The following is a 23728-nucleotide window of genomic DNA, read 5'->3' as shown; positions in this document are numbered from 1 at the left end:
AATCTAATTTCAACCTAACTTAACTTGTCGTAATCTGAACCAAACCTAACTTAATATGTTCTAACCTCCATGTACATTAGTCTAACTTCTTCTCATCTCAGTCTAACCTAACTAACCTTGTTCTAATCACAACCTAGCCTTACACCTAATAAGTTAATGTTGGTCATTAAAATTATAGTGTCTTCCATTTTCACTAGCCTAATTTAAATTGACTTAAACTCAACCTAACATAACTTAACGTCATGTAATCTGAACCTAACCAAATTTAAAATGACTTAATCTCAACCTAACCCATCTTGACTTAATCTAATCTCAATCTAACCCACTTTAACTTAATCTAATTTCAACCTAACTTAACTTAAACTGACTTAATATCGATCTAACCTAACTTAACTTGTTCTAATCACAACCTAACCTAACTTAACTTGATCTTATGTTAATCTAACCGAACTTAAGTTCATCTAATCTCAATCTAACCTAACTTAATCTGATCTAAGTTTACACTAACCTAGTTAGATTAACCTCCATCTAACTTATCCTCATTTTTACTTGAAGTAACTTAGTTTAATCCGATCCTAACCTAACTTAGCTTAAAGTAGTGCTAACTTAACCTACATTAAATTCATGTAGTACCAACCTAACTTTGTCTAATATTAACTTAACCCACAACAAAATAGAAATAATGTTAGAATTAATCGCAAAAGGAGTTCTTTGAAAATTATTAGCGGAATTGATTAGTACATTGGCCCGATACAATCTCGGGTTACGATTAACTGAAAACTGAAATTAATTTAGAAATTGTGTAACAATTAACTGTATTAGAGAGAGATTAATACGAGAACCGGTTATGTTATTCGATGACTAATTACGCCGAATCGAAATTAATGTAGAAACTATCTGGAAATGATTCAAAGGTTTCGAAACCAATTATAAACCAGCGCGTAATTGTTTGACAATTTACGTTCATTGTAAATAAATAATATCGCAGAAATTTTCGATAGAACATTTTATAGGGCGTTTAATTAAATTCAATCTCCGGTTATCTTTCGCACAAAAGTTTCAATATTATTTTAATTCGTCAACAAAACGAAAATTCAACACCGCGTTTATTTGTTCAACTTAAACTACGCGAAATATTATCCGGAATCAAAGCAGGTTTTTTCGTAAAAGGTAAATATAAAATATGTTCCCGTGGAAAAAAAAAATTCGTCGCGCTCGTCCCTCGATTTTCGAAATTGAATGTCGTTTCCAATGGCGCTCCTCGTCGCCGAAAATTAACTAAAGCTGAAATTAAATGGAAATAAAGGCAACCACCGTGTTCTCCTCTTTTCCCTCTCGATTCGCGGTAATATGTTGTGACACCGGTCAGTTTTTCTCCGCGGATGAATTTTTATTATCGACCCTCGATTCCCCCGGTGGCGATTAACTCAACGATGGAAATTGAATAACGCTCCGCTCGGCGAAAAACTCCGCCCTCCCTGTTGTCGCATTATATCGCTAATAAAACAGCCATCCGTGTTTTTTTATGCAGATCAAAGGCGCGTATTAACGTTACGAATATCCCTCTCGACGAGACATTTAACGGAGAAAAATCAATAATCATGCAGACCAACAAAATTTAATGTTGGTCATCAAAACTATAGTGTCTTCCATTTTCCAATATGAAGCGCCATTTTGTAGACATGGACGTTTGAAGATGGAGCAATTGACTGACAATAGACCTAATCTAGGGGTGGAGTTAACCTAATTGTAACAATTGTAGAGTTGCAGTGCAAGGCTAATATATGACGCACCTGGTGTGTCAGTATATTGTTCTGCAAGTATGATATGACGCACGCGGTGTGTCACTATGTTCTACAAATATGACATGACGCACCTGGTGTGTCAGGATATTGTTCTACAAATATATGACGCATCTGGTGTGTCACGATGTTCTGTAAATATGACATGACGCACCACGTGTGTCAGTATGTTATTCTGCAAATACGATATGATGCATCTGGTGTGTCACTATGTTCTGTAAATATGACATGACGCACCACGTGTGTCAGTATGTTATTCTGCAAATATGATATGACGCACGCGGTGTGTCACTATGTTCTACAAATATGACATGACGCACCTGGTGTGTCAGTATGTTATTCTGCAAATACGATATGACGCACCTAGTGTGTCACTATGTTCTGCAAATATGACATGACGCACCACGTGTGTCAGTATGTTATTCTGCAAATACGATATGACGCATCTGGTGTGTCACTATGTTCTGTAAATATGACATGATACACCATGTGTGTCAGTATGTTATTCTGCAAATACGATATGACGCATCTGGTGTGTCACGATGTTCTGTAAATATGACATGACGCACCACGTGTGTCAGTATATTGTTCTGCAAGTATGATATGACGCACCTAGTGTGTCAGTATGTTCTGTAAATATGACATGACGCACCTGGTGTGTCAGTATGTTATTCTGCAAGTATATGACGCACCTAGTGTGTCACTATGTTCTACAAATATGACATGACGCACCTGGTGTGTCGGTATGTTATTCTGCAAATACGATATGACGCACCTGTTGTGTCACACAAGTATCATATGTGTCTATATTAGATTCCGGCTATATGTATGTAATATAATACTTACTGTTCTTCGTGAAGGTGACGATTTTGAGGACCTTGCCAAAACGCGTGAATATCTGGAACAAAAATAAAGTTCTTCATTAAAATATTGAATTACATTTCCATATTGTAATTAATCTAAAAATTTAAATATTGGACTCGGTGTTATGAAAGTAGGATATGTGTATGGAGAGGTATATAATAAAATATCTGGAAATTCTCAGATTTCTATGTCTCAAATCTAAAATACCCATGTCTCTATATCCGTATGTCCCAAATCTGAAATCTGAAATATCCCTAGATCTCTGTGTCCTAAATCCAAAATATCCACATATACCCCACTATCCTTATATCCCACTAACCTTATATCCCTATATGTCCCCGTATCCCTATGTCCTCATATCCCAAGTGTCCCCATATCCCAAGTGTCCCCATATCCTAAGTGTCCCCATATCCCCTGTGTCCCCATATTCCAAGTGTCCCCATATTCCAAGTAAGTGTCCTCATATCCCAAGTGTCCCCATATCCCAAGTGTCCCCATATCCCAAGTGTCCCCATATCCCAAGTGTCCCCATATCCCAAGTGTCCCCATATCCCAAGTGTCACCATATCCCAAGTGTCCCCATATCCCAAGTGTCCCCATATCCCTATGTCCCCATATCCCAAGGTCCCCATATCCCAAGTGTCCCCATATCCCAAGTGTCCTCATATCCCAAGTGTCCCCATATCCCTATGTCCCCATATCCCAAGTGTCCCCATATCCCTATGTCCCCATATCCCAAGTGTCCCCATATCTCTATGTCCTCATATCCCCTGTGTCCCCATATTCCAAGTTGCCCTTATATCCCTATGTCCCTATATCTCAAGTGTCCCCATATTCCCATGTCCCTACATCCCTATGCCCCAAATCCGAAAACCCTATATCCTCAGATCTCCTAAAGTTCCAGATTCAGAAAATCCCCCTTGAATCACCCCAATCCAGTTATCATTTAACGCTCCCTCTTAATACAGATTCCGCAATGTTCGATACGTCCCAGTCAAATAAAAATCAATATCCGACAGTGTCATAATGGATTCAGCAAATGATACGCAGGTGTATAATCTTTTAATTAATATCATCCGCGACCAAACTAAAAACGACCGGGAGAATACAGTGACTTAATTTAATGAGTTACGCTTTTTCGAGCTTGCGTTCGCTGCATTTAACTCGGGATTTCACAGAGTAAAGCTTTTAATTACCTTAATGATGGCACAAATCTTCAACGAGTATCTCTAATTGCATAAGGGGTATTTCACTTTTCTGCCCCACCCCCAAGAAAACGTCATTAAATTAACAAATACTACACGATTCGCGTTTCATTTATTAATAACAGCCGTCCCCGATAATACGTTAATTCAATCAGAAATGAGTTCCGATTCGAACGAATAATCCGAGCGTCAATTAATTATAATCTTTTCTTCCTGTAACGATTGAAAATCGAATGTTGTTCAAACATACGAGCAATCGATCATTCCTTTTTCACGCGAAATGTCGCGGCAAATAACGAAAAAATGAAGTTAATTAATTAAACGCACGCGCCTCATGTTGAGCTGTTAGTATTAATCACCACGCGAAGAGAGCTCGTTCATTTGGAAAGCTCGTTTATTTAGCATTTGTCCGGAGAGGTGCGAAATATTTCTGGAGAGTGCTTTGTTAAAAGTAACAATTGCTGAAATGTTTTGGGGACATAAACTGTATTAATATCGTGACACGATTAAGATATTGTAGTGTACAATTTTTAGGTTGCATCTATCGATGGCAACACATGAGCTGGCGCGAGGCCCAGCTGTGGAGACGCTAGGGACTGAGAACTCTAGGTTCACCTCCTCTTAGGTTCATATTTGTATATATGTTACCGTGAAAGACCGAAATTGAAGAATGTCGGTGAAAGACCGAATATTTTATTACATTCTTATACATTCATACCTTCACCGGTGTATGTCGACAATCACAGATATGCTCTGGTGGAGGTCCAAAAGAGAGGAGCCGACAAAGAAGCGACTGGCTCTCTCCCGCCAAATCCTGTGTTCTGCTGGGAGTCAGTCAGCTTTGTCAATCTTATGCAAGCTTTGATAATGCGAGCAACGTTTTCTTAATTTTTTTTCCAATACCGTAATTTATACTGAATGGATACTGCAGTAAATCGTGATCTTTTTTTTGAAAAGTTAAATGCATTAATTGCGGGTAAACGAGAAGACAATTGTTTTTATTTTTCTCAAGAAAAGTACTCTAAAATACTTTCTGAAGTGGTTTCTGCTAAAACTAAGTGCAACACACCTTTGGATTACAGACGATTAAAACGTTTTGACGTTTTAAAAATTAATGATGAAAGGAAATTAATTGTACCATTAAAATCAGGGGAAACGAATATACAGTATTATGTTACCAATGAAAAATTGTTCAGTATACTATATGAAACTCACGCCAGAATAGGCCACGGAGGAAGAACACGTATGCTTAGAATGTACTATGTGTTTTAAATTCTTGGTCACTCCTCTCAGAAAGAGAGGCGAAAAAGTTACGTTACCCTTGTGACGTTTTATAGCGACTGAATTACGGAGAAGAAAATATAAATCTCCGACATGTTCAACATTCACCATTAGTGCATGGTGAATGTCGACATTTACCGGTGTAAGTCAGAAATAAGGGTATTTAGCAAATATTTCGGACATACACCAAACGACTATGTGAATGTCGACATTCTCCAGATTTCGGTCTTTCACGGTAACATATACATAGTTGACGTGCCAACTCTTGGGTTGACTCTTGTATGTACATAGTTGAAGCACCAGCTCTTGATTTGACATCCATTTGTATACAGCTGAAGCGCCAACTCCTGGGTTTCCATCTGTACACATCCACCCCAAAAAAATGTAACGAACATGCGCAAATTACTATGAGCTAAATTCGTCAACCGTGCACAAAAATAAAGATACCAAAAAAACTCGTATATTCGCAATTGCAGCAGCGGTAAAAAAAAAAAAAAATCAGCGATCGTTTTCGAACGATTAGCGAGCTCGAACGAGCAACGCGCGGACAGTCGTGTAATTCTGCTGGTAAATAAATAAAATCTCATAAAAATGCATGGCACCGGAGGAACGCGAGAAATATCTGAAAATGTGAATGGAATCGGAATCGCGTCCCGTCAAGTGAGTGGGCTGTTATGGGGGTTGGATTTAGAGAGGGTGCGGGGGGTTGGTTGCTCGCTAATGCTAGCGGTGTTACGCGTTTTAGCTTTCATCGAATATTCAATATCGCCACGTCACTACCGGATCAAATGAAGAATTTATATTTTCGTTGACGTAACGATAAATCTGCGCGATGAAAAATAGAGCGGACCGTGTGATTGGGATACGATAATCTTTCGTGTGAATCAGTTGTTTTGTCTTTTTATGTTGGTGATTATATTGTTGGTTGTGTTATTTCGTTTTTTGGGAAATTTTCATATGGTAATAGTCATATAGTAGGAGTCAAAAGATAATAGTCATATAGTAGCAGTCATAAGGTAATAGATATATGTATGGTAGTAGCCATAAGCTAATAGTCATAAAGTAATAATCATAAGATAATAGTCATAAGGCAATAGTCACAAGGTAATAGTCATAAGGCAATAGTCACAAGGTAATAGTCACATAGTAATAGTCATAGTTATAATCATAGTAAACGAAGATATCAATCACAATAAAACCACTGTAACTCGACCGTACACCTTCTTCGAGTCTATCATGTCATATACTAATAGTCACAGTTATAGTCATACAGTAATAGTGTCATAAGCATGTACATCACATTAAAAGTCATAATTGCAATCATAGTAAACGAAGATTTTAATCGCAATAAAACTACCATGGCCCCTCATTTAGACGAATAAAATCATTGCGAAATTCGATATCGCAGTTCGCGTGCATGCAATTAATATTTCCATCGGTTTAATTATTCCGCATTCAATTAGGGAGGTCAGTGTGTAAATCTTACCTACAGGAAATACGATCAAAACGGACATTGTTCATATTCATAATTACAAATCCTGATGAGCTTGAAAACGCGATAAAACAGATATTAACGGTGTTCATTTATTTTTATCTCACGGTGGGCAATTTAAGTCATATTTGGAGAAATCGGTGAACACGGGATTAAGACTTGAGAAGTTGAATAAATAGTTTTTTATAATATATTGTGATAGTTCGACGGGTCGAATTACCACGCGTGAAATTACTACGCGTCGTATTACCATGAGTTGAATTACCACGCATGAGATTACTACGCGTCGAATTACCACGCGTTGAATTACCACGCGCCGAATTACCACGCGTCGAATTACCACGCGCGAAATTACCACGCGTCGAATTACCACGCGTCGAATTGCCACGCGTGAAATTACCACGCGTCGAATTACCACGCGTCGAATTACCACGCGTGAAATTACCACGCGTGAAATTACCACGCGTCGAATTACCACGCGTCGAATTGCCACGCGTCGAATACTCACGCGCCGAATTACCACGCGTTAAATTACCACGCGTCGAACCACCACGCGTTAAATTAGCACGCGTCGAATACCCACACGTTAAATTACCACGCGTCGTATTACCACGCGTCGAACTACCACGCGTGAAATTACCACGCGTCGAATTACCACGCGTCGAACTACCACGCGTGAAATTACCACGCGTCGAATTACCATGAGTTGAATTACCACGCATGAAATTACTACGCGTCGTATTACCACGCGTCGTACTACCACGCGTCGAACTACCACATATGGGTAAAAAAGTGCAGTGACAGTCAATGCATGTACAATCCACACATGTAGAGTCAATGTATGTATACATGTCAACCCAGTTGAAGTCGACCGTAATCAGCTGACTCCACGCGCCATCTGGTTTGTGAACAGTACATTCTTCTCATAATGTCACTATATAAATACTACAGACTTTATAACTTATTACGAATTTTGTATCCCATTACTTTTACCAAAAGAAATGTATTTCCAAGCAAAAACCCATTCGAAAGCGAATCATTTAAAGCTCGACTTCCCGCAAACGAGCTCAACTACCTCTCGAAATTAAGCAGAAAATAAACAGTACAACAGCCGTAATGGTCGCATAAAGCGTCGCTAATAACAATAAAAATCGTTACTTTCCGCATACTGATGCTTATTACCGTTAACATTCCCCATGTTGAAATGGCTCGTTTTTAGGCTAATTGCAGGCTGATTCGAAGGGTGAGTTTTTATCACTCGCCGAAAATTCGATGTCCATTAGCGTTATTACTCGTTGATAAATACTTTTGAAATATGAACCTTCTTTGTTCTACACGTTCAAAAATTGTTACATTAATTCCCAAATTTTCGAGGACATGAATTGAAAATTTATTTACAAACTATTCACAAAATTAAATAAAAAAATTAATAAGAAAAATTTTTTTTTTAAATTATTTACAAAATTCTCAAATTTCTGAATTTTACAATTCTCCAAAATCCCTCACAATTCTCAATTTAGCAAATGCCTTATCATAAGCAAACACGCACGCGATATCGCGTGACACAACCGGCGCACATCGTTCAGAATAGCACACAGAACGAATATTTGAATAAAACACGGAACCGGTTCTATCAAGAGTCAAACCTCTCTCGAATCTTGCACTGTGTACGCAATCTCTCTGCATCTTCTGAATTCTGTATAATTCACGGACCGGCACAAACAAACGCAACAATCACGGTTCCGTTGGCGAGGATCGAAAATTCCTCGTGCAGTCGGCTCGCATATTTTATTTATGAAAATCCGACAGGCTTCTTCCGCGCATCGAGAATATTCCCGTGCGCGATTATCGTTTCAAATTCATTGCGGATCGTCGGGTAAACGATGGAAACCCGTCAAATCTCGAAATCGCTGTTATATCGTCGTGTAAAAATTCGAAATCGGGGACGGAGTATATCGACGCTTAAAACCTTGCTTTCTGTTCTGTTCATTTTTTTTAGCTTTATATTACAAGTTCACATTGCAATTAATTTCCTGTGATGGTACAATTTATACATTTTTATATTAACTTGTAATTTTCAAGGTTTGTGATTTATTTTAAATTTAAGTCTGCATGAGAGATGCACTTTATTCAGTTTGTGACGCTTTCAATATTAATATTCTGTATTTGAACCTATTTATATAACTACAAAACTAATATGGTAATTTATATCTTTATAAACCTTGAAATTTCTAAAAAAATATAAGAATTTTTAATTACCACGCGTCGAGGTACCATGCGTCGAATTACTACGCGTTAAATTACCACACGCCGAATTACCATGCGTCGAACTATCACGCGTTAAATTACCACGCGTCGAACTACCTCGCGTTAAATTACCACGCGCCGAATTACCACGCGCCGAATTACCACGCGTCGAATTACCACGCGTTAAAACATTACGCGTCGAATTACCACGCGTGAAATTACTACGCGTTGAATTACCACGCGTCGAATTACCACGCGTCGAATTACCATGAGTGGAATTACCACGCGTCGAATTGCCACGCGTCGAATACCCACGCGCCGAATTACCACGCGTTAAATTACCACGCGTCGAACCACCACGCGTTAAATTAGCACGCGTCGAATTACCACGCGTCGAATACCCACGCGCCGAATTACCACGCGTTAAATTACCACGCGTTAGATTAGCACGCGTCGAATTACCATGAGTGGAATTACCACGCGTCGAATTGCCACGCGTCGAATACCCACGCGCCGAATTACCACGCGTTAAATTACCACGCGTCGAACCACCACGCGTTAAATTAGCACGCGTCGAATTACCACGCGTCGAATACCCACGCGCCGAATTACCACGCGTTAGATTACCATGCGTCGAATTACCACGCGTCGAATTACCATGAATGGAATTACTACGCGTCGAATTACTACGCGTCGAATACTCCCGCGTCGAATTACTACGCGTCGAATACCCACGCGCCGAATTACTACGCCCCGAATACTCCCGCGTCGAATTACTACGCGTCGAATACCCACGCGCCGAATTACTACGCCCCGAATACTCCCGCGTCGAATTACTACGCGTCGAATACCCACGCGCCGAATTACCACGCCCCGAATACTCCCGCGTCGAATTACTACGTGTCGAATCACCAAAAAAAGTTCCAAAAGAATATAAAAATTTTGACCGTCTAAAGGTTTAAACAAACCAGTCTTTACACAAAGAACCAACCTGCGCAGCAGTGTTCGCTAATATGCACTAAAAACGCCTCCGGGCATCATTTGTCCGCAGCCGGGGTTTGAGACCGAAAGTCCTTCAAAACCGTTCGAAATCGATTCCCCAAGACGATACTTGTTAAAATCATTACAGAAATTAGAAGTATCAATTTATGTGTTCATTTTCTTGGTTGCAAGTTGGATTCAATCAGCATGATATTCACGTCGATATTCGATCCAGCAGTCTGGTAGACTTTTCAGGAACGTGGCCGCGAAAAATCCCGCGGGAAATCAAGTCGCTCAAAGGTACGCGTTCGGGAAAGTGTGCACGTAGTCGAGAAATGTTCGAGCGACAATGGTGTAATTTTTGCCCGTCGCGAGGAAAAAACCAGAAACTCTTTCGAACTGTCATTGAACGCAATTTTTGTCGATGTTCTTCGAGTTGGAATAATCGAAGGAAAGATTAAAATTCTCCGTCTCATCTAAACTTTGCTAATACTGGAAGAAATCCTTTCCTGCAATTTGGGATCATTCAATTTGACGTCAGATTTAGGAGCTGTTCGTGGATAACACAGTCAAACAGGATTATTGTTCCCAAAGGGACCCATCATTTAATCGATCAGCAATCGTCCTTCTTGAATTCGAGTTCAATGCTGTCCGATTTCGAAGCCCGAATTCCGCAGTGTCGAGCACTTAACAAACGTTATGTCAAACGTGCTCGGATTGCATCACGAACCCTAATGCTCCTTTCGCGATGCCACAATGCGAATCAATCCTCATCGATATTCGACAATGCTGCTCTACATTTTGCCTGTTGTCTATACGCGATTTCTACCGGTATCTAGATACAATCTTATGACTATCGATATTTTACATTCTGGGTCACTCAAATCTGGAATATTTTTATTTGGTCATAACAGCAGTATACAGCCACTCAAATATCAGTAAAAGTAACAAGGAGTACAGTCAAGGTATTGTTAGAATTTACACTCAGAGTAATTGAGTTTCAAATCAATTCTGTACCCACATAAGACGAGGAGTCATTATTCGGATGGCTCTCGAACCATCACACAGCAAAATTCTATTTATTCGAAGTAAAATTCATTTCTTAGAGACCCATTTAGAAGTAACACCTTCTGTTAACTTTAAATATTCCGTCGTTTAAGCGTTTTTACGCTGCGGTGGATAGATATTTCCCTGCGCCCGGGGCTCCAGAGGCGGGGTCGTTAAAACCAACACCTTGTAAAACAATTCACAGATACTATTTTCTGAACAATTTTCAATATTGATAATGGCATGCTTCAGTATTCAAAATGGTTATTTTGGAACATATACCGATTTTATATTTTTGTAAAAGCGTGGAAATTAAAGAAAATAAAGGACCGGGATTGAAGCTTTAATATTTAAAATTTTCATTTCGGAAATGTAAATTGACGTGAAAACGTAAACAGAGAATTTTCGCGATATTTTCTCGAAAATTGAGCAACTCGTCATATGAACATTTGTTAAATAAATGATTCTATATAGAAACATTGAAGAAACCAAACCATCGGACATTACACTAATTTTTGTATATTTACACGGCCCCGGGTGTTGCATTCGTTTCAGTTATCAACATTGTTGATTTATGGGTCTCCAGGGTATCTTTACGATTACCATCCCCTTTCACGGTCATCGTTACGCACAGTCCAACGACGCATTGTACATATTGATTGATGTAACAGTTATTAATTCGCGTTCTCGATCATCGTCGAACGTTATCTACGCTCTGTGGCTCCGCTAATGCAATAACGCGTGCAATAATAGTAACGTAATTTCGACCGTGTCGACGTCGACGATCCGCCATTATTCATGATGTAGACACACGCGAGAAACGAGACTTTACGGTTGATCTCCGTTGCGACATTTTGTATCTTGTCTCTTCAATTCGCTTAATGATCGATACAAAAGCGAGTGAACATTTTCCGCTTTCCTTTCAATATTTATAAATGAAATTCATTTCACCTCGCGTTTAAAAGCGGATTCGGGAAATAGCGTCGGAACATTAATAAAATGGCGGAAAAAAAAGATATGGCTCGTGCTGTGAAATAAATCTTTCGATGTTTAATAAGCGTACAGTCTGCGGGTTATTTATTGTAATTTTGTAATTTACTGTAACTTTGACAGTGTTTTCGATAAGGTTCATTAGTCGATATTGTTTTTTATTAAACAGTTCTTTAAAACTGAGGTATCAAAGTTCATCATCTAAAGTCTAGCTCATTTAAAGTCATTTAGCGCATCTGAAGTCACCATGAATTTCCCAGGTACCAATATTAGCTAAAATAAAAGAACACCAACGACCTTAATTTTGCATCCGACCGAGACTCCCCAAAATTTTTGCCTCCGAAAGTGTCTTCCTGTTTAATAACGCAAGATTTAAGGCGTCCCAGGTGGCGAGCCAAGACATTTTCATGTATTCATCTCTATTTTTGAGTCAAACATTGAAATAAAGGGAAGTTGCTGTCCCAGGTTATCGCGAGTAAACTGTTGCGGGCAACAAGTTACTCTTTTATATAGTTCAATAAAATTAGAAGTACCTCAATGGAACACAATTTTCTAAGGTGTAAAAGAACTTAACTCGTAGTCAAGCTGAGGCATCGAATAAAATACTCTTTCGAGGGATCGGTTTTGAATTATTATGACGGCATGTCGAATTACTACGCGTCGAATTACTACGCGTCGAATTACTACGTATCGAATTACCACGCGTCGAATTACTACGTATCGAATTACCACGCGTCGAATTACTACGCGTCGAATTACTACGTATCGAATTACTACGCGTCGAATTACTACGTAACGAATTACCACGCGTCGAATTACTAAGTATCGAATTACCACGCGTCGAATTACTACGCATCGAATTACCACGCGCCGAATTACTACGTATCGAATTACCACGCGTCGAAGTACCACGCGTCGAAGTACCACGCGTCAAATTACCACGCGTCTAATTACTACGCATCGAATTACCACGCGCCGAATTACTACGTATCGAATTACCACGCGTCGAATTACCACGCGTGAAATTACTACGCGCCGTATCTCCACGCGTTGAACTACCATGCGTCGAACTACCACGCGTTAAATTACCACGCGTCGAACTCCCACGCGCCGAATTACCACGCGCCGAATTACCACGCGTCGAATTACCACGCGTGAAATTACCACGCGTCGAATTACCACGCGTCGAATTACCACGCGTTAAATTACCACGCGTCGAACTACCAAGCGTTAAATTACCACGCGTCGAACAGCCACGCGTCGCATTACCACGCGTCGAATTACCACGCGTCCAATTACCACGCGTGAAATTACCACGCGTCGAAGTACCACGCGTCGAATTATCACGCGTCGAGTTACCATGAGTGGAATTACCACGCGTGAAATTACTACGCGTCGTATTACCACGCGTCGAACTACCGCGCGTTAAATTACCACGCGTCGAACTACCACGCGTTAAATTACTACGCGTCGAATACCTACGCGCCGAATCACCACATATCAAAATACCACGCGTCCGAACACCACGTATTGAATTATCACGCACTGGTGTACCACGTATCGAATTACCACGCGTCGAACTACCACGTATCGAATTACCACGCGTCGAACTACCACGCGTTAAATTACCACGTGTCGAACTACCACGCGTCGAATTACCACGCGTCGAACTACCACGTGTCGAAGTACCACGCGTCGAATCACCATGAGTGGAATTACCACGCGTGAAATTGCTACGCATCGTATTACCACGCGTCGAACTACCACGCGTTAAATTACCACGCGTCGAATACCCACGCGCCGAATCACCACATATCAAAATACCACGCGTCCGAACACTACGTATTGAATTATCACGCGCTGGCGTACCACGTATCGAATTACCACGCGTCGAATTACTACGTATTGAATTACCGCGCATCGAATTACCACGCGCCGAATCACCACATATCAATTTACCACGCGTCCGAACACCACGTATTGAATTACCACGCGCTGGGGTACCACGTATCGAATTATCACGCGTCGAATTACTACGTATTGCATTACCACGCATCGAATTACCACACGTCCGAACACCACGTATTGAATTACCACGCGCTGGGGTACCATGTATCGAATTATCACGCGTCGAATTACTACGTATTGCATTACCACGCATCGAATTACCACACGTCCGAACACCACGTATTGAATTACCACGCGCTGGGGTACCATGTATCGAATTACCACGCGTCCGTATACCACGTATTGAATTACCACGCGCCGTATTACTACGCGTCGAATCACCACATATCGAATTACCATGCGCCGAATACTTAAGCGTCAAATCACCACGCGCCGAATTACTGCGCGTTGAATCATTACATATCAAATTACCACGCGTCGAATTACGCGTTGTACAGTGAAGTATCATAAAACTATCATATAACTGTATCATATATCCTGTGTCTCTAATTCTGTGTCCCCAATTCTGGGCCTTCAATTCTGGTTTAGACCTCAATTCCTGGGTTGATACGTAATACTAAATATTCGTGCAGAGGGTAGAAGGCCATTAAAAGTTGGAGGTGATCAATGACCCCTAGCAGCGGGATTTCGTTAAGGTTCACGGATCATTAGAAATTTTAAAGCAGCCCCCGACACTGACTAACAGCGCCTCGCCTATATTACCAAGTTTTCATGGCGTCAATTCGCGAGGCACACCTGAACACCGTTACTTTATTACACCCTTTCTTCTCACCCTTTCACGAAACGGAGGGGTCTGTGCAACTTACTGAACGCTCTTTCCACGGCGTTTAATCGGTCCACGAAACCGTAAAGTGAAACAACGACCGAGAATGCTTTGACGATTCGACGGAGAAAATTGTGTTTGGATGGGAGAAGATCTCAAAGGAATTTCAAAGATCCTTGAATGACTTCTTTTCAGTTTCCAAGTCTGCGTAAATATATTAATTGTAGGGAGAACACAAAGGATTTTACGTTAATTCTTATGAGAATTATTTTCACTTCCCCTATTCCTTTAACGATTGTCGGATTTATGTTTTCGATTGTATGGTAGCATTAGATAAATTACTTCTTAAAAAGTTTACAGCTTTCAATTTAATTAGTGACTTTATAAACGAAATACTTTGTGAAAGTGTAAGTCAGTGCGTATTCATAAAGATTTGCGCTTTAATTCAAACCCTATAATTCAATTTTAAAATCTTTTATTGCGTGAAAAGGTACATATTTAACTTCTTCCTTAATTAACGGTTATGAAAATGCAGTTCAAATTGAAAACGATGGTAAATTTAATAACGTACAAGAGGTACGCATTAAATGCGATTAAAATGTCCACAAAATACTCTCATAATTAACAATTACTCAACAATGTAAATTTGCCACGGAAACGTTGCAGTAATAAAGAGTTGCGTACATTTCATTCCAACAGATCTCTGCAAATTATAAACAATCGTCTTAATTAATAATTATTTAACGTCCTTTTTTAATCAAGCTCCTCATTGAAGAAAAAAGAAACGTTAATATTGACAGGGACCTCTTGCAAGATATAATTAACTCTCTTAATTAGTAATTAATATCCATCTCTTAAATGTATAATCGCACAATGTAAATTCGCTAAAGGAAAATGGGAAAAAACGTACATGGAGTAAGAAAGGTACGAATGATATGCATTTAATTTCAGTTGAAGTCTGCAGGAAGCAGCCGCAAGTAGTACGACCAAGCATTTCTCAGCCGTCCAAATAGAAGACTTCACGGTTCAGAGACCTCTTATTAAATTTTCCGCGTTTCCTCCTCGATCCTCCATATTTCAAAACAGATCGATGACGAGAAATCAATATTTGCAGATTCCTTTCAATCGTTCATACCTCTGTAGCCGTGTATTTATAAATGAAACATTTTAAAAGGGATTATGGAGACTGAAATATCTCCATTTGCAAAAAGTAAGCCGATATTATCTTTTGATCGCTATTTTACTGCTGAAATTATTTCGATCGCTTGATTGGAGTTGGTAAAGGAAATGGGGATATATGACTTTCAAAACTTATAAAATATACACAATTTTATATAGGGTTGTAATGTAGGATTATTAAAAATTAGCAATGGTTTGAGAGGATTTAAAATTTTTGAACTTGAAAATTTGCAAGGTTTTTGTTTGTGAAAATTTGAAAATTTCTGTAATTGGAATAGTGAGTTGTTGAATATCAGATTTGAGGGTTGGAAATTTTTTAATTTAGAGGGTTGGAAACTTTTTAAATTGAGGGTTGAGAATTTTTAAATTTTGGAATTGAAAATTTTTTAATTTAGAGGTTTGGAAATTTTTTAAATTGAGGGTTGAAAATTTTTAAATTTTGGAATTGAAAATTTTTTAAATTGAGGGTTGAGAATTTTTAAATTTTGGAATTGAAAATTTTTTAATTTAGAGGGTTGAAAATTTTTTAAATTGAGGGTTGAAAATTTTTAAATTTTGGAATTGAAAATTTTTTAAATTGAGGGTTGAAAATTTTTAAATTTTGGAATTGAAAATTTTTTAAATTGAGGGTTGAAAATTTTTAAATTTTGGAATTGAAAATTTTAAAATTTGAGGGTTGGAAATTTTTAAATTTGAAACTTGAAAATTTCTAACTTCAATGCTGGCAATTTCGAAATTTCCAAATTTGCCAAGTATGAAACCTGCAAATTCCCAAATTCCCAACACTCGAGAACGAAGCGAAACGGAAGCATCCACCGTCAAAATTAGCGTTAGCATTTCCGGTCTGTAGACACAGCGGACTTACCGCGATGGCGTCGAAAGCCAGGCTAATCTTCCGAAGTAATCGCAGTGCGTGTGAATGCAAGCGTTCAAATCACTTAGTTACAACGTCAAAATAACCGGCAATGGTTGACCCGTAATCCGAAAATGTTTTCTATCGGGTCCATTATCGGCTTAGGACTTCTGCGCACGCTTATCGAAAAAGCAGGCATACGTGAAAGCAACATCGTACAACGAGCAAGCTCGTCCTCCCGTAATCTTCGGGAATTTCAATTCGATTTACTGGCAAAGTACTCGGCTCTGCTGTTTAATGCTACTGGATTACGCTTGCTTTTGTAGGCTTTCGGAAGGGTTATTGGAGAATGGTTGGGATTTATAAGAATGAAATTTGTGTAAATAGATTGGAACACGGAAATTTACGGGGGGTTTATGAAGGTCCATTGAATTTTATGTGAAGATATTTTAAGTTGGAATATTGTATTATATTGATAGGGGAGTTATAGATATGGATTTGTACTGTATTATTCCACGCGGTATATCGCTACAAGGTATACGTTGTATGAAGACGTTTTGGATGGATATATGATTATTGGTATATGGTACTACTGCGTGGTATTGTTACGTCGTAGGATTACCACGTATCGAACTACCACGACTTGTATAGTGAAGTATTATATTACCACGTATCGAATTACTAAGCGCTGCACAGGGAAGATTATGTTACCATGTATCGAATTACCACGACTTGCACTGTCAAGTATTATATTACGTATCAAATTACTACGCGGTGCACAGTTGAGTATCAGATTACGACGTATCGAATTACTACGCGTCGAATTACCACGCGGTGCACAGTTGAGTATCATAGTACGATGTATCGAATTACTACGCGTTAAATTACCACGCGTCGAATTACCACGCGTGAAATTACTACGCGTCGTATTACCACGCGTTAAATTACCACGCGCACGAATTACCACGCGTCGAAGTACCACGCGTGAAATTACTACGCGTCGTATTACCACGCGTCGAATTACCACGCGTTAAATTACCACGCGTCGAAGTACCGCGCGTGAAATTACCACGCGTCGAACTACCATGCGTTAAATTACCACGCGTCGAATTACTACGCGTCGAATCACCACATATGGAATCACCACGCGTCGAATCACCACATATGGAATTACCACGCGTCGAATCACCACATATGGAATTACCACGCGTCGAATACTCAAGTGTCAAATTACCACGCGTCGAATTACTACGCGTCGAATCACCACATATGGAATTACCACGCGTCGAATACTCAAGTGTCAAATTACCACGCGTCGAATACTCAAGTGTCAAATTACCACGCGTCGAATTACCACGCGTTAAATTACCACGCGTCGAAGTACCACGCGTGAAATTACCACGCGTCGAACTACCATGCGTTAAATTACCACGCGTCGAATTACTACGCGTCGAATCACCACATATGGAATCACCACGCGTCGAATCACCACATATGGAATTACCACGCGTCGAATCACCACATATGGAATTACCACGCGTCGAATACTCAAGTGTCAAATTACCACGCGTCGAATTACTACGCGTCGAATCACCACATATGGAATTACCACGCGTCGAATACTCAAGTGTCAAATTACCACGCGTCGAATTACTACGCGTCGAATCACCACATATGGAATTACCACGCGTCGAATCACCACATATGGAATTACCACGCGTCGAATACTCAAGTGTCAAATTACCACGCGTCGAATTACTACGCGTCGAATCACCACATATGGAATTACCACGCGTCGAATCACCACATATGGAATTACCACGCGTCGAATTACTACGCGTCGAATCACCACATATGGAATTACCACGCGTCGAATCACCACATATGGAATTACCACGCGTCGAATACTCAAGTGTCAAATTACTGCGCGTCGAATCACCACATATGGAATTACCACGCGTCGAATCACCACATATGGAATTACCACGCGTCGAATACCCAAATGTCAAATTACCACGCGTCGGATTACTACGCGTCGAATCATCACATATGGAATTACCACGCGTCGAATCACCACATATGGAATTACCACGCGTCGAATTACTACGCGTCGAATCACCACATATGGAATTACCACGCGTCGAATCACCACATATGGAATTACCACGCGTCGAATACTCAAGTGTCAAATTACCACGCGTCGAATTACTACGCGTCGAATCACCACATATGGAATTACCACGCGTCGAATCACCACATATGGAATTACCACGCGTCGAATCACCACATATGGAATTACCACGCGTCGAATCACCACATATGGAATTACCACGCGTCGAATACCCAAATGTCAAATTACCACGCGTCGGATTACTACGCGTCGAATCATCACATATGGAATTACCACGCGTCGAATACTCAAGTGTCAAATTACCACGCGTCGAATACTCACGCGCTGAATTACCACGCGCTGAATTACTATGCGTCGAATCACCATGAGTCGAATTACCACGCGTCGAATTACCACGCGCTGAATTACTACGCGTCGAATCACCATGATCCGAATTACAACGCGTCGAGTTACTACGCATTGCGCATCAAAGTATCACACAACCACTTACCGAATTACGTCGATCTCCAACACACCATACGTATTTTATTACCACGTATCAAATCACCGAGAACCTCCAGGCATCAAATCTCACTCTGTTCTCTGCTATCGTATTACCTCTCACATTACTCTTTTCAGAATCAAAATTCTACAAAAATCTCCCTCAATTTCATTTCTCCCAAATAATTTGTAATTTGAAACATTGAAATGTTTATCTTCTACCATATAAATTTCCAGTAAGTAAATGTCGTATAAAGTTTGACGTGATCGGTGTCCAATTGTTATTCAACATTACCAAAGCCAAGTGTTTAATGCGAAACCGTTGAAACGGGTGACCGCACGCGTTGTTACGATTCACTGCATCTTCATTAGGATTTTGCATTACAAATTCGCAATAAGGAAATGGTCCTTGATCGAATTACATATTTACGGGTGTGCGAGTCGCAATTACAGGCGGAATTACGCGTTATTATTGAATTAATTCGGTGGTCGGCACGCTCGCAGCAGAAGCTGATTCCGCGGACGATTAATTACGCTGGATGAAACGGTCGATTAACGAGTCGATTAAAATTACCTGGATTATCGTGGTCGCTATTATTCTAACGTTCTCCTCTGTCGTTATGCTTCAGATTTTATTAGTTGTGTAATTCCCGAACTTTATATCTAGCTTTTAAATATTTCAATCTTTTAAACCAATATTTAAAAATTACTCTTGTCACATGTGTGAGCTCTAAACTCGTGGCTCATGCATCAACTCCTGGGTTGTCTACAGTACAATCATTATTTCTACAAATCTAACATCGTTAGGTCTTCTGAAATCACGCGCCAATTTATGGGAAGACATCGGTACATTTGACACGATTCTGTACATGAAAGAAGCCAGCCATGAAAGGAGACAAAAGAGTCGCGACAGTGGCTTTCATTAAGTAGAACTATCTTTGGAACAGGATAACAGGATAACCCTGGAACTTCCGGTCCGAGATGAGTGGTCCATGCATTTTTAACCGGAATAATGCGCGCCATCGTCAAGTGCCACGATCCCGGAAACAAGGTCTTCTTTCTCTGCCTGAATGTACTGTGTTTTCATACGTGACGTATGCTAAATATTCCCTTTTTCGTCGTGAATGCACTTAAAAGTGGGTGGCTTTTAAGGGAACCTGTTTTCCGTGCGATTCGAATGAAAAGATGGCTCTCTTTTTATTTTCTTCGCGATGCACCGAAAAATGGAAAGTATGTCGTGAAGCGTGCGATTTCCTTTTACCCTCTTTACTTCCCTCGAGTTACGAGTTTCTTCTTCGTGAAGATGATTTGCGCGGGGATTTCGGACGATTTTCTACAATCTTAATTTCGGTAATACATCGATGGATACTAAACTTTTAGTAAACGGTTTTTATTCCTTTGTTAAATGCTCGACGCAGGGGTTGGGTGAAAAGGTCATAGTGACATGATGGAACGATGTTTTTAATCAGTTTTATGGCATCTATGACGCGGTGATGTACTACGGGAAGGTAGGATGTTTCGGAACTCAACAAACTAGTGTGTTGCATTATAATATGTGGTAAAATTCAAAGTAATGAAGCACAGTGCGATAAGACTCAACGCGGCGGATTACAACGCGTGTAAAATTCAACGCGGCGGATTACAACGCGTGAGAAATTCAACGCATCGAATTACAACGCGTGGGAAATTCAACGCGTGAGAAATTCAACGCATCGAATTACAACGCGTGAGAAATTCAACGCATCGAATTACAATGCGTGGGAAATTCAACGCATCGAATTACAACGCGTGGGAAATTCAATGCATCGAATTACAACGCGTGGGAAATTCAATGCATCGAATTACAACGCGTGGGAAATTCAATGCATCGAATTACAACGCGTGGGAAATTCAACGCATCAAATTACGACGCGTGGAAAATTCAACGCATCGAATTACAACGCGTGAGAAATTCAACGCATCGAATTACAACGCGTGGGAAATATAATGCATCGAATTACAACACGTGGGAAATTCAACGTGTGAGAAATTCAACGCATCGAATTACAACGCGTGAGAAATTCAATGCATCGAATTACAACGCGTGGAAAATTCAATGCATCAAATTACAACGCGTGAGAAATTCAACGCATCGAATTACAACGCGTGGGAAATTCAACGCGTGAGAAATTCAACGCATCGAATTACAACGCGTGAGAAATTCAATGCATCAAATTACAACGCGTGGGAAATTCAATGCATCGAATTACAACGCGTGGGAAATTCAACGCGTGAGAAATTCAACGCATCAAATTAAAACGCGTAGGAAATTCAACGCATCGAATTACAACGCGTGGGAAATTCAACGCATCAAATTACAACGCGTAGGAAATTCAACGCATCGAATTACAACGCGTGGAAAATTCAATGCATCAAATTACGACGCGTGGAAAATTCAACGCATCGAATTACAACGCGTGAGAAATTCAACGCATCGAATTACAACGCGTGGGAAATTCAACGCGTGAGAAATTCAACGCATCGAATTACAACGCGTGAGAAATTCAATGCATCAAATTACAACGCGTAAAAAATTCAATGCATCGAATTACAACTCGTGGAAAATTCAATGCATTGAATTACAACGCGTAAGAAATTCAACGCATCGAATTACAACACGTGGGAAATTCAACGCAACGAATTACAACGTTTGGAGAATTGAAAGTATCGAATTACAACGCGTAGGATATTCAATGTGTCGGACTACTATGTATCGAATTACCAGGTGTCCAGTTACCACGCGTCGAATCACCACGTGTCGAATTACCATGTATCGAATTACCACGTATCGAATTACCACGTATTGAGTTACCACGCGTAGAAGTACTATGCATCGAATTACTACGTATCAAATTACCACGTCTCGAGTTACCACGTGCAGAATTACTATGTATTGAATTACTACGCATCCAATTACCACGTCTCGAGTTACCACGCGCAGAATTACTATGTATTAAATTACTACGTATCAAATTACCACCGTATCGAGTTACGAACGCGTAGAATTACCATATGTCGAATTACTTCATGCCCAATTACAATACGTCGAAAAATCAACGCATCAAAACATAATACCCCAAAATTTAACACGTTTCCTCCCGTCACTGATTTTTAATTGGGAAGAATAGTTGATTTACCATGAAAAATAAGGATTATTCTAAGGTATGCAAGCAATAAAATATAAAAGAATTTATGGAGAATAAAAGATTATCACTGAAACAGAAATTTTGATAAATATTTAATCGGGTATTGTTTAATATTCCATTAACGAAAACGCGTTCAGGACTACAGGGGTGAAAAATCTCGGGGAAATATGCCGCAACCCTTGCAGATCGTAATCCACGAAGGATATCGGAGGAAATATCCGATTAATCGAGAATCGAATTCGGGAACAACCCCGAAATCCGATTAATTTCTCATCTCCCACATCATTCCCGGCGATTTTCGACGATTTTTGCTTTTGAATACAACCCTCTGGCTACTCCACCCCCTCGTATCACGGTTCTCTTTAAATTGCAGCTAAATTTCCAGGATGAAAATGATTTTGCGAATAACAATAATTTATTTCGATAGAGTTTTAAATGAATGGAAGGATTTATTTAATTGTCAATTTCAATAATATTTATGAATATTAATATTCTGCATGGTTCGCGTACAGTCAAATATAATTTCGCGGCACAAAGGTATCATTAAATAGCATTTATGACTTAGAGATGATCCAATGAAAATTACTGCATAATCGCTCTGGTAATAATTTAAAAAATTACTTTAATCAATGTACTTATGTTGTCACTTCTATCACATGTGGTATGTCACATAATCAAATTAGCAACAAAATACCTATAGTACATGCATTTAAAGGCAGACTCATACAAAATGGCGGTCCATTGGTGTTCTCACTACAAAATGGCTGACTGTGAATTATCAGTTTACAAAAACATTTCAAGTCAGACATAACTTAAAACTACCACAATATGAACTTCAAAATGGCAGCTATGTAATGAACCTTCTACTTCATTTTACTCTGCTACAAGTAAATTAAAAACTAGTTCAAAGTCGTTTGAGTATCTTACGATGGAGTGAAATGTATCATCATCGATAAATGTGGACAAGGTGATCAATTATCACGATTAATACGAAATCGTAGTAGGACTAAGTTGACGATAAATCGTTCGACAGATAGGAACCAGAAGTCATAACTCACCTGATAGAGCACGTCCAAGGAAATTGGGTAAACCATCTGTTCGACGATGACTCTGAGAACCGTATTGGGACCACCCTGGGTCTCTGCTTGCGTCTGTGCTACCTGGTTTTGTCCCGGAAGTGCGACTTGGTTGTTCGAGTTCTGTAACAGCGAGAAAACAGGAAGAAAGTTAGTCGAGTCTGATAAGAAATCTTATTTGGTC

General features: G+C 39.7%; 1 protein-coding gene across 11 annotated transcripts in view; it reads right to left on the bottom strand.

The window, feature by feature from the left end:
* Positions 1–23728, bottom strand: part of heph (polypyrimidine tract-binding protein 1 heph) — a 483336-nt gene that overhangs the window by 32108 nt on the left and 427500 nt on the right. For all 11 annotated transcript variants that reach the window (XR_013041017.1, XM_076541303.1, XM_076541298.1 and 8 more), the window contains 2 exons: positions 23527–23667; positions 2649–2700 (listed from right to left, as the gene is read on the bottom strand). Coding sequence is in view for 10 of the 11 variants with exons in the window: in XM_076541303.1 (XP_076397418.1) it covers positions 2649–2700; positions 23527–23667 (193 nt within the window). In the remaining variant the exon portion in view is untranslated. The remainder of the gene's footprint in view (positions 1–2648; positions 2701–23526; positions 23668–23728) is intronic.

The sequence above is a fragment of the Megachile rotundata genome, chromosome 16 (assembly GCF_050947335.1).
Source record: "Megachile rotundata isolate GNS110a chromosome 16, iyMegRotu1, whole genome shotgun sequence".
Lineage (NCBI taxonomy): Eukaryota > Metazoa > Arthropoda > Insecta > Hymenoptera > Megachilidae > Megachile > Megachile rotundata.
The sequence above is the reverse complement of the archived record's forward strand: the minus strand, read 5'-3'. Positions and strand labels throughout refer to the sequence as shown.